The sequence below is a fragment of the Semicossyphus pulcher genome, unplaced genomic scaffold (genome assembly GCF_022749685.1).
Source record: "Semicossyphus pulcher isolate SPU_LCO1_2020_fin unplaced genomic scaffold, fSemPul1.0.p SCAF_10, whole genome shotgun sequence".
Classification (NCBI taxonomy): Eukaryota; Metazoa; Chordata; class Actinopteri; order Labriformes; family Labridae; genus Semicossyphus; species Semicossyphus pulcher.
In genome coordinates this window covers 24,619,444-24,634,342 of record NW_027211604.1, presented here as the reverse complement: position 1 = coordinate 24,634,342, position 14,899 = coordinate 24,619,444, and the positions used below count along the sequence as shown (strand labels likewise).

At 40.3% G+C, this 14,899-nt stretch overlaps 1 protein-coding gene across 1 annotated transcript; it reads right to left on the bottom strand.

The window, feature by feature from the left end:
- hpda (4-hydroxyphenylpyruvate dioxygenase a) lies at positions 1-5,778 on the bottom strand. Its single transcript, XM_069675663.1, has 11 exons — positions 5,683-5,778; positions 5,543-5,585; positions 5,360-5,442; positions 3,476-3,565; positions 3,287-3,393; positions 2,630-2,707; positions 2,165-2,327; positions 1,205-1,276; positions 951-1,073; positions 748-864; positions 1-114 (listed from the first exon to the last, which is right to left on the bottom strand). The coding sequence occupies exons 1-11, from the start codon at positions 5,761-5,763 to the stop codon at positions 1-3; spliced, it is 1,071 nt and encodes a 356-aa protein (XP_069531764.1). The 5' UTR covers positions 5,764-5,778.
- Positions 5,779-14,899: the final 9,121 nt, after the last annotated feature.

The following is a 14,899-nucleotide window of genomic DNA, read 5'->3' as shown; positions in this document are numbered from 1 at the left end:
TCAGTAGAAGGCTTTGGCCTGCCCTTCGGGTGTCAGCACAGTGAGGTTGCCTCTGGCGTCTTGGTCCTTCTCAATGGCCTCAAAGAGAGACTTGAAGTTTCCTGCCCCAAAGCCCTGCAGGGAGAACAAACACACACACACACACACACAGATGGCTAATTACCCAAAGATCTACCGTCTTCTGTGTCATTTGTTATGGCTGTGGGGATCTTCACTCAGACGCCGCTCGAGGTGTAAAACGCTTTGATGTGGGATCAGGGCAGATAAATATTCTCACCGGGGGCTCGCAGATTAATCATGTAAATATTTTCATAGGTAATCAAAAGATCAAGTGTTGGTGGTCGCTCAGAAAGATTCTTTGCTGTGGTTCAGAGTCGGTTTCTCACTTTCATGCATTGTATCCACATGTAAAGACTCAGAGAAATGCTGGAGAGTGACAAGACCAGCCTGTCCTGACAAGAGGAATGTTATAAATTAAGGGCTACAGGGTGCAACCCAATCCAGAGATCCCCCTCGCTGTGAAGCCTTTTAATCTGTTTTCTGTGATAGATTTACTGAGCTTTTACAAGTGGGCTGCTGCTGTACTGCTCGCACTGGGTGGGAGCTGGAAACAGGTGTGCAGGAGGCTCTATTTTTGCTTCTCAAAGGTGGGCAAGGTAAGAAACAGGAGCACAGGCCTGTAAATCCTTCACAAAGACATAAAGGTGTAGAGATTAGACCTGTAGTTTGAGCTACTGGTGGACTTACAAAGTGGTTGTTCCGCTGAATGACCTCCAAGAACAGTGTCGGCCTGTCCTGCACAGGTTTGGTGAAGATTTGAAGGAGGTAGCCCTTGTCGTCAAAATCCACTAAGATTTTCAATTCCTGAAAATGAAACACAGATTATTTAAGAAGAAGGACGACAGGACGGTAAAGTGCTCGAGGCTCTCTGAAATGAAACGTCTCCTCACCTGTAAACGGTCGAGGTCCTCCTTCACCCTGATCTTGGCGCTTTTAAGGTTCTTCTTCAGGCTGTCATAGTACGCGTCAGGCGCTGCGAGGAACTCCATCCCTCGGGCCCGCAGGTTCACGATCTGTTTTACGACAAAAACAGGAGAAAAAAGAAGCAGGTTCCAAAACGTGCCTTTACTTGCAGATTTATGTCGGGTGTGAAGCTGAAGTCTGTGAATTAATGTTTTATGATAATCAAACACAGGAGACTCACAGTTTCGATGATGTTTGACGTGTTGAGGGCGATGTGCTGGACACCTGGTCCCCCGTTGTAGTCCACATACTCCTGTGAGGAGAGACATTCAGGACGTTAAATAAACTGAGGCAGGGCTGAAAAAATGTCATGTCTCAATTCAGGACAGTTGAAGATAGACAGGAAATTAATGGAGTTAATTAATGGGTGATGACATGCAGCAAAGGGCCGACTGAGGGAGTTGAACCTGCAGCCGCTGCATTGTAGGCTGTAGCTTCTGTATATGGGGCGCTTGCTCTACTAACTGAGCTAAACCAGCACCCTGTTCTGGTGGCTAATTTATATTAGCTGGTGCATGAACCATCATGTTTCCCACAGTATAAGATTTTATAGGTGGTGGTGGATGACCAAAGCAGTTTAAATATCAGACTAAAGACCGCTTAAGACAGCTTGCAGAACATAGCATGCTCACTATCCTGTGGGAGAGCTGATAAGAAAGTGATACTTGCTAATTACTATTAATGTTTACATTGTGCTACTTTTCCGTCTTTCAGGAGCACAGACTATGGATGGCCTGTTAGTGTAACAAACTGCACAGCAAGCCATTTTACTTATCTGCAAAAAATCTGCACAGTTAGCTGCATCCCTCAAAACAACCACACCCCTAATTATGCATATTATTAGGCCTTAATATTACTTATAAACAGGTGAGTTATATTAGTAACCCCATACAGTTGTCATGATAAGATGAATGAGCTACAGAGACCAAAAACATTTTTGTTCCAGGCTGTAAACTTGTTTAGCTCTCCTAATAGGGATTGACTCGCTTTTGGAGCCAGCCTCAAGTGGCCACTCGAGGAACTGCAGTTTTTGTCGCTTTTTCACTGGCTTCATCCTCAGCCTAATTAAAGACCAAATTAAGGTCCTAAAGAAAGTGAGACTAAGGGAGCCGTAGTATTAAATGATCTGCTAGGGTCACACCTGGATCTGTGACTTCTTCTTCCCCGTCGCAGGTTCATTGATGGGCATCTTTATTGTCTCTTCATAGTTGGTCACCACTATGGACCTGAGTGCGCTGTACTGCGTGTGGATCTGCTTGTCGTCTATCGACCAGAACCGGTGGAACATCAAACACTTCTGATACCTGGAATTTAGAGAACACAGACAGGAAATGTAGTGATAAGCTATGTGAACATGCAGCACCTTATTTCAGAATATAGCCACTGAATACACCTCCTCTCTTCTTACTGACTTTTACTGTAACTAACTTTCATATTTTCTTATCTTAAAACCAGTTATACACCAGCGTGTTCATAGCGGTATACAGACATTTCACCCTGAGTTGAAGCGATCATTAGCCATTAGTGTTTACTTGTCCTTTTACCCCGTGTGTGTACGTGTGTGTGTACATGTGTGTGCGTACGTGCGCTCACACAGGAGTCTTACCAGTCTGAAACTGGCACCATTTCATCATCTGGCTGGTTTCCCACTATGTGGTCGATAAAGTTCAGACCTCCTGCTGGACTACAGAGAAAAGAGGAAAACATTTTAGTTGTACTTTTGCAGCGGAGCAAAAAGACGTGATAACATACAGGCATGTGATAACGCACTCATCCACCTTGATTTTAGTGCAGGTTTCATCTTTAACAAATGCACGACTCATCTAGCACACAGATTCATCGTGTTTACTGGAAGGACGCCTTTCTTCCCAATTTAAACGGTGGATCAGGATCCTTTGAATGTTTTTAATTCAAAGAAGATGAGATTTGCTATTTATAGTTCTCATAAAAGATTATTGTGGCAGCCTTTAAACACGTACTAGGATAACTAGTTCTGTTAAATCAATTCAAGATGTGACTATACTTTAAGTTTTGTCGTGTTTACTTATTTTCCATTTATTTTTGGTAACAGGTGAATTTTTTGAGTGAGTTTTAGTCTTAAATCTGGTTCAATGTAACCAGAAAATAACAATAAGAATGTTGAAATTGCAGATTTAGTAGCTTTTCGACAAATCTGAATACATCCTTCAGGTAAATGAAAAACAGGTAACAAACACCATGAATGTGTTTTGGTGCAGTTCTGTAGTGCATGCTAAAGACTCACAGTTTGGCTAACAGAGGGTCTCTGAACAGGGGCTCTTTGTATCCAGGTAGGAACAGGCCTTTGTAGGGGCTGAGGTACTCAATGAGTGTGTGTGTTGTATCTCCATACTGCAGACAAAACATGGACAACAATATTAGTCATTGACAGTTTCATGTGTGAGGCTTTCAAATGTGCTTCCCTGTTTCGTACCGTTTGAACCACGGCGTACTTGACCCTCCCCTGGCTGTCCTGCTCCACCCACGGCTCCTTCACCACCACAGCTCCTCGCTCCTTAGCCGTCTGTCAGAGGAGAGGAGTCAGTAAAACATGAGAGCATTAAAACAGTGTGGATGTGTGAGGACGGCTCCTGGAGGCCCTCTAGTGGCTACAGACCTTCAGTGAGGTGCTGCTTTGTTATGTACCTTAAATGGTGCTGCTGTTGTTTTCTGTGTAAAGTCAGAGATGTTTCTGTGTCTTAGGGGCTTCATGAAGGTCAACAGAGTTTATACAAATGTGCAGTCTGACCTTGACTGAGGTAAAGGTTCAAATGAGGCCTGAACATCAAAGCTGCTGTCACACCACCTGCATGTTTGCCTCTGTTTCAACACACTGCATGCAGCACACACACATATAACCCCATCTGATTATGTGTAATGTGATAATAAGGACAGGCTGTGTTTGTTTAATATGAATTGAATTAAAGTTAGTATAAGTGACTGAATTGACTGTGTGATACTCAGGCGGGCGACTCGAGCTGCACTGATTTCACACTTGACATGCCTTTCTCCACAGTCACCTGACAAACACTTCCTCTCAGTGTGGCGGTCTGTTTAAGCTGCTAGATTCCCGCTCTCTCCCTCTGCTCTGTTGTTGCCACTGCTGCCCTGCACCAGTACTGCGCTCATATTTTTAGCCCCACCACCACCCCAGCATCCACCTGCAGGCTCCAGCTAGGAGGGTTTAAGATATTAGATATTCTCTCATCACTCCTCAAATTTCTGCATGTAAAATAAATCTGCGAGAGCCTCGACACCAAACACAACATATGTTCTGCTGCTGCAATAAACAGTTCAAACTACATATTACACATGTGAGTTGTCTGACTGATTTGTAGTATAACTAAAAGACTTTATTGATATTGATTGAGGCATTATATCCAGTGATTTAAATCAACCATGAAGATGGGGTCGGCCATGAACAGATGAATGCATCACTAGTTATAATGCACTCATTTCAATTCATTATTGTCTGGACCGTTCTGCATAATGAGTGCTTTTACTTTTGGTATTTGAAGCCTAATTTAATGCTGTTACTTTGGATATTACTTGAGTACAGGTGTGAATGCATGGTCCTTACTAGTATCAGATTATTCAAAAAGTCACATATATTAAAAACAAGAATTTTTTTCTTTGTAAGTATTTTGTCATGTGACGTCCTGCCCTCTCTGCCTGCTATTGGTTTGGTTGTTTGACTTCCTGGTTCAGTAGCCAATAGGCAGCCAGGGAGGACCTCAGGAAACTGCCTGCACCCGAGTTAACTGGTCCTCAGCTTATTTAAGTGCCTTCCACTCTAACCTGTCTCTCCTCTCTTCGTCCCAGGCCGCCACCAGCTGGTTTGCTTGTTTCTGTGTTTTGTTTGCAGTCAACACTCACTTAACTCATCCACACACTAGAGCCCGACTGATGCTGGATTTTTGGGGCTGAGGGAGTAAAAAAATTCCGATATTGATATATCGGCCGATACGCTTTCATGACTGATCTATCGAACTTACATATTAGTGTTTATTTTATCATTAGTTTTACAATACATGAAGTTGTTTAAATTGTATTTCATGTGTGATTCTCTTCTTTGTCACTGACTTTGGGCCAGTTTGTGACAGTTGAGAATAAAGTTAAACTTTCCCTATTAGTGCACGGCATGAGAAGAAATAAATGAGAGGGCAGTCATATTTTTGCATTTGGAAAAATATAAAAAATTGGCCTCTTGAGTTTCTTCCATTATATATCAGTTCACGTTCTTGCTGTAGGACATGTCATATTCACTCTGAAGTCCATCAGCTCATGAACAGCACACAGACGTCCTCGTCTCTGTTACCTTGATTAAGAAGTCACAGTCCTCCACCTGGAAGGCGACGTCTTTGACTCCGTCTCCATGCTTCATCAGGTGCTCTCCCATCTCTGAGGGAACATTGAACACCATGTTTACATGAAAACTTTCTTTATATTCAAATCACTTCATCTGTCAGGTGGTCTGAGGTTTCCTGATGAGAGGACTTGCCTTCGTTTCCGGGGTTGAGCGGAGATTGAAACACAAACATGATCTGTGAGGAGGAGAGGAGGGCTCGTTGATGTGTTTGATCAAGGCTTTATAAGCACTTTAGTGTTAATGTAATCATCACCTGATGTTTGACTTCCTACCTTATCCTGTCTGATGACATGAGACACCACCTCTCTGCTGCCCGTCTCCAGTCCCTTATAGGCCAGAGGCTCGAAGCCCATTTTATCACAGTAGAAAGAAGCTGCCTGCAAAGTGATCAGACTCTCTGATGAACTTTGACAGAGTTCAGTGAGAGTTAGAACAGACTCTCTGCTGCCAAAAAAGTATCGACTGTGGATTGCTCAACGCTGGCCGTGTGTCGTCTGGACTGTGTGCTCACAGATGTATGGCACTGATGATTGTGTAACAGGTATGTGTTATTGTATGAAACTATAGTCAGATTTCATTTGTGAATTTTTATTTGCATACAATCATCCTTATAACGATTTATAAATGTTTTATTTTCTCTACTGACTGATCAGTCATTTTGTCTGCATCTGTCTCGTAAATGACGCTTCTTACCAACACCCAAATATATTACCTACTGTGTATGAAAGAAAGGGGCAAAGCCTCATATTTTAAAGGCTAGAACCAGTGTACGTTTGGTGTTCTTGCTTCCCTGAAATGGTAAATTGATTATCTTGAAGTTGAGTCAAAATATAAAACTTTTGATTATTTTCACTGTATATTGAGAACAAATCAATAGTTCTTATGTAATTAGTAACGCTGAAGTCACACGTGTTCCTGTAAATACTGAAAGTCAACACAGTAACTTATTTTTACCCCCTTAAAACGTACATAAAAGCATGATGACAACACTGAATCATTTATATACAGCAGGGGTCTAAAGAATATATTCAAATATAAATGAAAGGGATTACATGCAATTTAACGTGTGCAGAAATTGTGAAAATGACACATAAAGAGTCAACTTTAAGTCATATGTCAGAGTTTGGATACTGACCTGTTTGGCGTTGCCGACCCAGAAGGTGACATGATGAAACCTGACAAACTTTCCCCTCTCATGCTGAAAGGCAGAAGAACAGCACAAGAAGTTCATTAACTGATGGTAAAAAATTAAACAAAGTGTGCAACAGTTTGACAAATTGTACAGGTTAAAAAAACGTAACGGTTAACCAAGCGTGTTTTTTTTGTTTTAGAGGCATGAAATGATCAGATCCACCTGAATATTTGTCGTGAAATCTCTTAGAAGCTTTAGGTTTGAAAGGATTCATTTATTCCTAAAACATTCAGCCTCTCAGTTCTGATTCGGGCCTTCTTCTGCAGAACTAACAGCCCTGTTAACACATCAAACTACATCACAGACTCCATCTTCAGAGACAGTTTGAATCTTACCTTCTCTCCTTTATCTGTGTAGGTTGTCTAAAAAGAAAGAAAGAAAGAATCATTATTCTTATCCAATCAAGATCTCTTCAATTAGTCGGCTATAAAAAAGTGACTAATGCCCCTATAACGACTGTAATTACAGTGAACTCACCATGCTGTGATTGTAGTCGGGCCACAAGATTAAAAATCAGAGTTTGGCCAGACAGCGTTTAGATAAGTACTGACCTGATGACCACCTGTGATTGGTCCATCAGGATCTACACCCACCTGTCCGCCTCCTGCGTCCTGCTGCACTTTAAGTAAGAAAGTTCAACAGCAAGTTTTGTCGTCTCTCCTGAGTCCAGTGTCTAATCAGCCCTCATAGAAACATGGACACATTAATCTCAGTGAAGCTGAAAATAATGAGGTACAGATACTACACCCACTATAGAGGATGCTGACTGTACCTCTTAGGTACACATGCAATTAGCTGAGGTGAAGAGCTGTTTATTTGTAATAAAACAAGGAAATGAATGAAATGGACTGCACAACATAAAAAATATAGTGTTAAAGGTAAAAATTGGGAAAGATTATTCAGTCCACACGTCATATCCTCAGAGATAAATCTGGTTTATATTTCCGCCACTAGAGGGAGCAATACTGCCTGATTTAAACCACCATAGCACTATCATGCAGAACTTTCTACCTGCAAATGAACTTATTTTAAATTCCTCCTCATTTTATTGTTTTTGGAGATCACATTCTTTTTTTATCATGTGCCTTTCATTTACTTTTAATACACTGAATGAAGTAGCCTATAAAAATCAGGCTAAAATAATGAGTTTAACAAGATTGCCAACTTTATCCTTAAGTGTTTTCCATTGTACCACGATCCTGACCATATCTGGCAAATCAAAAAGCCCAATCATGCAAGCACAACTGTGCACATGTGGTATAGCATGTTTTGACCGTCAGTGAGGTCATAAAAACATAACATAACATAACTGGGAGGTCACGTTTTGCCTGGCTCTGCAGGGACACATGTGAGAAGACTGTAGCAAACACAGGGGTGAGGTGAGGGGCTGTGTGGCTGTTGACTGATATATCAGAGAGTATATGAGGTCAGTTCCACGTTATTACACACAAGGCCGAAGAACAAAAATAGTTTCCAGCCCCAGCTAAAGGAGTTAATGTAAACGTCATGTGCAGAACAGATGTAGATACACAGACCACTGTTCAGCGAAAGACAAAAAAACATGCAGCTAAATGTTCTGCAGTTTGGCATTTGTACACAAGAAGAACAATCAAAAGAAGTGATCAGACAAGGGCTGCAACAAAGGATAAGTTCCTTTATTGAGCAATTATTATTTTGGTCAATTAATTCATCATTTTGTCAATCAAATGTAAATAAATACTCAAAATAAGTCACCAGAGTGTAATGCAATGTTTTCATATTGCTAGTTTTGTCGAAATAGCAGTCTCAGACTCAAATATATTTAATTCAACATTGTATACAAAGGAGAAAATCAGCTAATTGTCACATCTGAGAAACTGGAATCAGTAAATTATTAGTTTTAATGAATGAATGAATAATAAATGATAATCAACTAATTCTTACAGTTTTAGATTTGACAGCCCTTAAAACACATTTACCTGAAATATATTTAGCTGCAACCTTCAATAAGTGACCTTACTGTCCCTTTTTCACTTGTGCTTCTATCGTTGCTTATTTTATGTTTGATTTAATTTTTATAAATCAATGACAGCGGTAGGTGAATTAATTTTTAAAGCCATTTATTTCAAATTTGTAAAAACGTTTTCAATAAAGATGTTTTAGAATATTTAGAAACCCTACCGGACTATACCTGACATAACTCAGTGTGACTGTGTGCGCACGTACCGCACTCTGTATGTGTGCCTCCAGTTTGTGCCGCGCTGTGATTTTCTATTGGTTCGCTTTAGAAGTTCTGTGGCCCCTGATTGGCTATTCTGTGGGTGTGTACGAGTCATTCGCTTGATTGTTGTAGACCTTCATTGGCCGGTAAGGACTCTGTAACGTCATTGGTCGCGACTGTTCAGTTTACTGCTTTGCTATTGGTTAGCGCTTTTGTCATCACACAGGAATGCGGAAGTTGTGTAGTCTACTGAGTCACCGTTGTGTCAGCTGATTCTTTCTGAGTGAGTAACTCGATTTATTTTATAAAATTAAGTACATTCTGTTTAATGTATTGTATGTGACATGTTCTCAGGCTGTTAGACTTGTGTTGGACTTGTGAACCATAACGCGTTTGGTCGTTTTCTGTTGTTAAATGAGCGAATTTTACACACAATCTCCAGTAGTGTTGCTATCCGGCAGCTAGCATGATGCTAACGTTTGCAAACACTGCACATACACACACGCACACTTTCGCTTTGACTAAACTAGTCGCCTCCTAGTACAGTGCCAGTCTGTTGTAAGACTGTCGCCCACTTTCACTTTCACCTTACATGTGTTTGAACTTTATCGCTGTTATTATACGGACACACCTGTTGTTTTGTCACGAGTCGAGCAGATCACCTGTTATTCACTGGGGAGCTAACAATATTACCGGTAATGCTGGAAATTTCGACTTGGATTGTTTTTTTTTCAAGAGGAAATCACCCAGGAAGCCCCCACTGCACTGGAAATATATTTTTAGACACATGAGGAAGAGAAACTGGTTTTGCAAAGGTCATAACTATTGATGCTTAATCTCTTCTTTATCTTAATCTTTGGACATTCTTTAACAGGTCCTTCAGCGTCTCCTGTTACATATCTCTTGCCCTCACTATGCACATTATTAGCATAGCATTAGCCATTTTTTTAATAACCTCCTATTTCCCTATGGCAAAGTTGAGTGCTGGGCAACCGATTTTACTTAACAATTAAACATCTGCAATTAAATGTTATTTTCATGATAGATCAATTTGCTTTACTTTCTTGAGTAGTCATTTTTTTTAATAAATGTTGCCAAATGCCCATCACAGTTTCCTAAAGCCCTTTTGTGATGCCACCAGAGTTGTTTTCGTGTTTGCCCATCAGTCTAAGTCCTGTAGTAATTTGTTTGCTATAGTATAAAACAAAAAGATTTAGTTAGTGATTTAGATCAAGAAGGTAAAGTTGGAGAAATATATAAATATAACGTATATTACAATCAACATTGTTGATTGATTTTCAACAGATGCCTGCTATTTGTTCCAGCACTAATGTCTTTAAAAATATTTCTATTATTCTAATCACTACTGGATTGTGTGTCTCACAGTAACACTTTGATTTTAATAATACAAATATTAAAATGAAGATCAGAGCTTCTGAATGTCCATATTGAACACAACATAATAATATCAACTAAATGAGGAACACTGATTACATTTTGTCTAATTCTTTGGGGGGGCCCAAAAACAATTAATCAGTCTGTCTGCTGATTTCCCCCAAACCTTTTTAAGAAGCAGAATTATTGTAGGCATGTGCCATGTGTGTTTGTATGCAGAAGAAAGTGAATGAGAGGAAGGAAGTTTTGGATTATACATTATACAAAGTGCTCTAAAGTGTGGGTCGATGAACTAGCAATGTTTTGGCCTGAACAAGATTTAAATAAAAAACTTGATAACCAGAGTGACAATGCTTGGGGTAATGTAGAGAAGGTGTCATCAGGTAGCCTATCCATCAGAACTCTCAGCACTGTCTGCTGCAAATATCTGCTGCACTTAAAATGCGGGGGATTCCTGCACAAGTTTACATCCATGTTTCATAATGCTCCTGTATGTCACGCAATTATCGTGCTTTACACAGTGTTTTGGGAGCTGGAATGATCGATCAATTACTTGTAAGCTAGGCTTTTTGATTTATGGCAAACAATTTTGATAATCAGTTATCAGTCTTAGTCATTTTTAAAAAGAAGGGGCGCTGGTTTAGCTCAGTTGGTAGAGTGCACTGACAGTCCTCGACGCACTGATCGCATGTTTGACTCCCCGTCTGCTGATCATTTAGGGCATATCATCCTCCCACTCTCTACTACCCATGTTTCCTGTCTCTCTTCAGCTGTCCTATTTAATAAAGGCATAACCCCCAAGAAATTCAAAAGTAACTTAAATTAAAATACAAATGATATTTTTTCTGAGTCTTTTGAGGCCCCAAAATGTTTATTAGTCATGAAAATAATCGACAATAAAACAATCATTAGGATGCAGCCTCAGGTGTATTAACATGATTCTTCTGTATTCACACTCGGTCATTTTATGAAGCGCAGAGCTAAACCACATTCAGTCTGAAGCAACATCCCGTCAATAAATCAGACATTTATGAAGATTAAAATATCCAGAATATGGTTATGCAGTTTGTGATGCTGTTAAATTGCATTATGTTTTAAGCGTAGTTATAGAGAGCTCTTACTTTATAAAATTCACATCTACTCTAGAAATAAATAAGCTTAGCTAATCTCCTCAAAGGATGGAAAGACTTATGCTGTTATAATGACGTATTTTTGGTAGTTTATTGCTTGTAATTAAAATGTTGTCTTTCTTATCGTCTCACACACCTGTTTTTAATACGTGTTTAGACACCGAGTTTCATTTCCCTTACTATGTACTTTAGAAATCTCTCACTTGTAAACAGCAGGTGCCAGCCAGATGTGTGATATCATCTCCTAAACCTTCTCCTGACCGTCGCCTCCTCAGAAGCCTGAACCTTCATATTGATGTTTTAGTCTTTGAATGTAGAATTTGAAACATTTGACTTTTGTATTTAACCTCATTATAATTTTTGTTCTGACCTAAATGTGTCCAAAGCATTGTGTATTGACAGTAACGTCATCTTTGATCTGAAATTCCCCATTTGTCATTTATCAATACTAGCGAATGGAGGTTTAGATAATACCCTTCCCTGCTTCCCTATAACTGACTTTTCACTCCTTCAGTGAGCAGAAATTAGTGAGCAATATTGTCATGCTGGAGTTTAATGAACAACCAGGTCTTAAATATGTCAGTGATTATTGCTGGTTTAATAAATGAATGACAAGTACAGTATGCAGCAGTAACAATAACAAACTATCTGAACATACTTTGACAGGTATGAACTAGCCAAATACTGAGGGTGTGGTAGTAACCTGGGACATTAGCAACCTTTCCCTCCTCACCTTTGTATCGGGAGAAACATGACACACCCAGCTCTGTGTGGAATCTCATTTTAAGACGTTAAACTATGTTAAATATCTCACACTGTAAACATGATAAGTGTATAATTTATTTTCACTATCGTTCCGATGAACTGATGTCAGATTTATGGGAAGAAGCCGTGGCATGTGGAATTACAATCTGTCAGCTGGTTTCCCCTAAACCCTCCCAGAAGCAGAGATAACAGACGAGCTGTAACAGCGTGTGCGTCATGGTTGTTTTCTGCAGAAAGAAGGCATTTTTCACTATAGCCTACATCATATAAAGTGCACGGAAGTGTGAGTAAATCCTCCACATTGTCCGCTTGCCTCAACGGAAAATATCAGTTTTGGGTCTGAACTCTGCACCAGCTTTTTTTTTTATCAATATGTGCAGGTGTACAGTAGGGGTGGGAATCGCAGACGAGATGCCATACGTGGCCCACGCTAACTATATCATGATACAGTGATTCTGCAATAATTGATGCAAGACAATCTTATAACAATACATCATGATATCTGATTAACGTCTTCTTCCGCCAATTATTTTCCATCCATGTTACCCTCATTCATGTCATAAGTGCCACTGCGAGGAGTCATGAAGTAGTGAAATCTGTTTAGAGCGCCAGATATTTGTGAACTAAAATATTGATATTTGGCAACAGCATATTGATAATTGTATTGCACGAGTCAGGACAACGATGTATCGCAGATACTACCTCCATGGTGTCTTTTACCAATAAGAACTGTCTAAAGTTAGTAATGTTGGAGTGTGTTTGTACTCCGCACAGATCTGTTTCATACCTTTCCTCTCCTTCATTGCTCAGGTAATGGATTGAGATAAGGCTAGGCAAGCTAATACTAATACATTCACACAGCATTAACTCAATATAGTAAGGGCCTGTGTCCACTGAAGGCATTTTAGTGCTGTCAGTGCCTATTTTCTATACATAACAGATGCAGTTCAGGGTTTTCAGCGCTCAGCGTCCTCAGCACAAAAGCGTCCTCTTTTTATCGCTGCACTCGCAGCGCTCTTAATAGAAAATAGTTCAACTTTTGGAACACCGCCACGCTTATCAATGTCACTTCTCTCACACCAACAAATCAAAATCAAGATGGGGCGGGGCTTCAGATATCAACTTTGTCAACAACAATGGTGGAGGAGAAGCTAACCCTTTTGGTTTTTCTTGAGTGTACAGTTTCCAGGTCTAGAGCTGCTGCTAATGCCAGGACACGATTCCTTTACATCCATTATCGGGTCGGGGCCAGGTCGCGGTGGCAGCTGGCTAAGCAAGGTGACCCAGGCGTCCCTCTCCGCTGCAACGTTTTCCAGCTCCTCCTGGGGGATCCTGAGGCGTTCCCGGGCCAGATATATATATAATTCCTCGATTCCTGATTCCCATCACAATTCCTTTACATTGTTTTTAAGTTTTCTTTGTTAAATTTCCTAGAATAAAAGCTAATTTTAAGCATACGGATCAATTTTACGGTCACTGCCAAGGGAAGTAGTAGTGCCGCCAGACAACTTTCGTAACCTAGCAACAGTAAGCGCCGGGGAGAAGCGCTCTGAAATTGAGGTTGTGGCCGCTGCCAGTGCAAAAAACGCTAATGGACACAGGCCCTTAATGAGCAGTTTGACTGCTAATGTTAGCTAACGTAAACTTCTACTGTAATAAGCTAATGTTGAGCGCTGTGTGTTTTGTGTCAGTTGGTAGTTTTTTTCTAAAATCTCCTGCATAGACATAAGTCTGTTTATTTTTAGCATGTTGGTACGTCATTGGACCTGCCAATCATTCCTCTTGTTGCTTTCGTCTCATTGCTTTAGTTCACGCCCCACAACTGTAACGTTTAGTTTAACTTAAAAGTTGGTGGAGTCCAAAACAGAGCAAAAAGGACAGTGAATATTGGACTTACATTCATTTGGTGTTGATTTACACAACACCATATGATTGAAAAAAAAGGAAGTGTTAGCTTAAATGAAAGCCATAAATCACATCTAATGCAGAGGTTATGGTTTCATCTCCTTCTTGCTTTAACTTGTTTGTTATGCTGAATCAGTGTTTGACTTTGTTAATGAATAATGATTGTAATCAGACTTTTGTTAATTCACACCTCTTAACTTTTTCAGCACACACTCTTTTTGCACAATTAAATTGTCTGGCTCTATTTCTGTGTGAGCAGGTGACTCACACTGCCCAGAGTGTGATATTGTACCTTTTTGAAAGCATTGTGACTGGTTGCCTACATGTGGTGATTCTTGTATTCATTACCGATTAGCACTGAAAGCCATCCCTGTTGATAAAATGAGTCATGAGTGGAGGTGGGTGCAGTGAGAGCGAGTCCGTGCCCTGTAGTATGGCTCCTTTCACTTTGAGAAGCCTGGCACTGAGAGAGTGGGAGGGAGAGCGAGTAAGCAATAGAGACGGAGCGAGAGAAGGAGGGAGGGAGGGAGGGAGGGAGGTATGTCATGCGCTGGATTACAACCAGAGTGTGTTTGGGAGACGGACTCTGCTGCTACTTTGCAAAGCATTGACTTTTAATTCAGCCTTAAAAAGTGGAGAAAAGTTCCCAGAAAAAGTTTGCAGGCTCTGCAGCACTTTGTTCAGGTGAGAGACGTCGACTTTGGGAGTAGTATTTTGTGAGTTGAGAGTAGTATTTTTTTCTTTTTTTTAAATGTTGGAGCGTGTGCAAAAGGGGGTGTGTCTGGAAAAAAAACAAGTGTAGGAAAGTGGGACAGCGAGAACTTTAATCTAGTTCAGGATGTTTCTTTATAATCAATGTATAATAGATTTGTCCGGTCCTAAAGACAAGGAAGTGAACACTT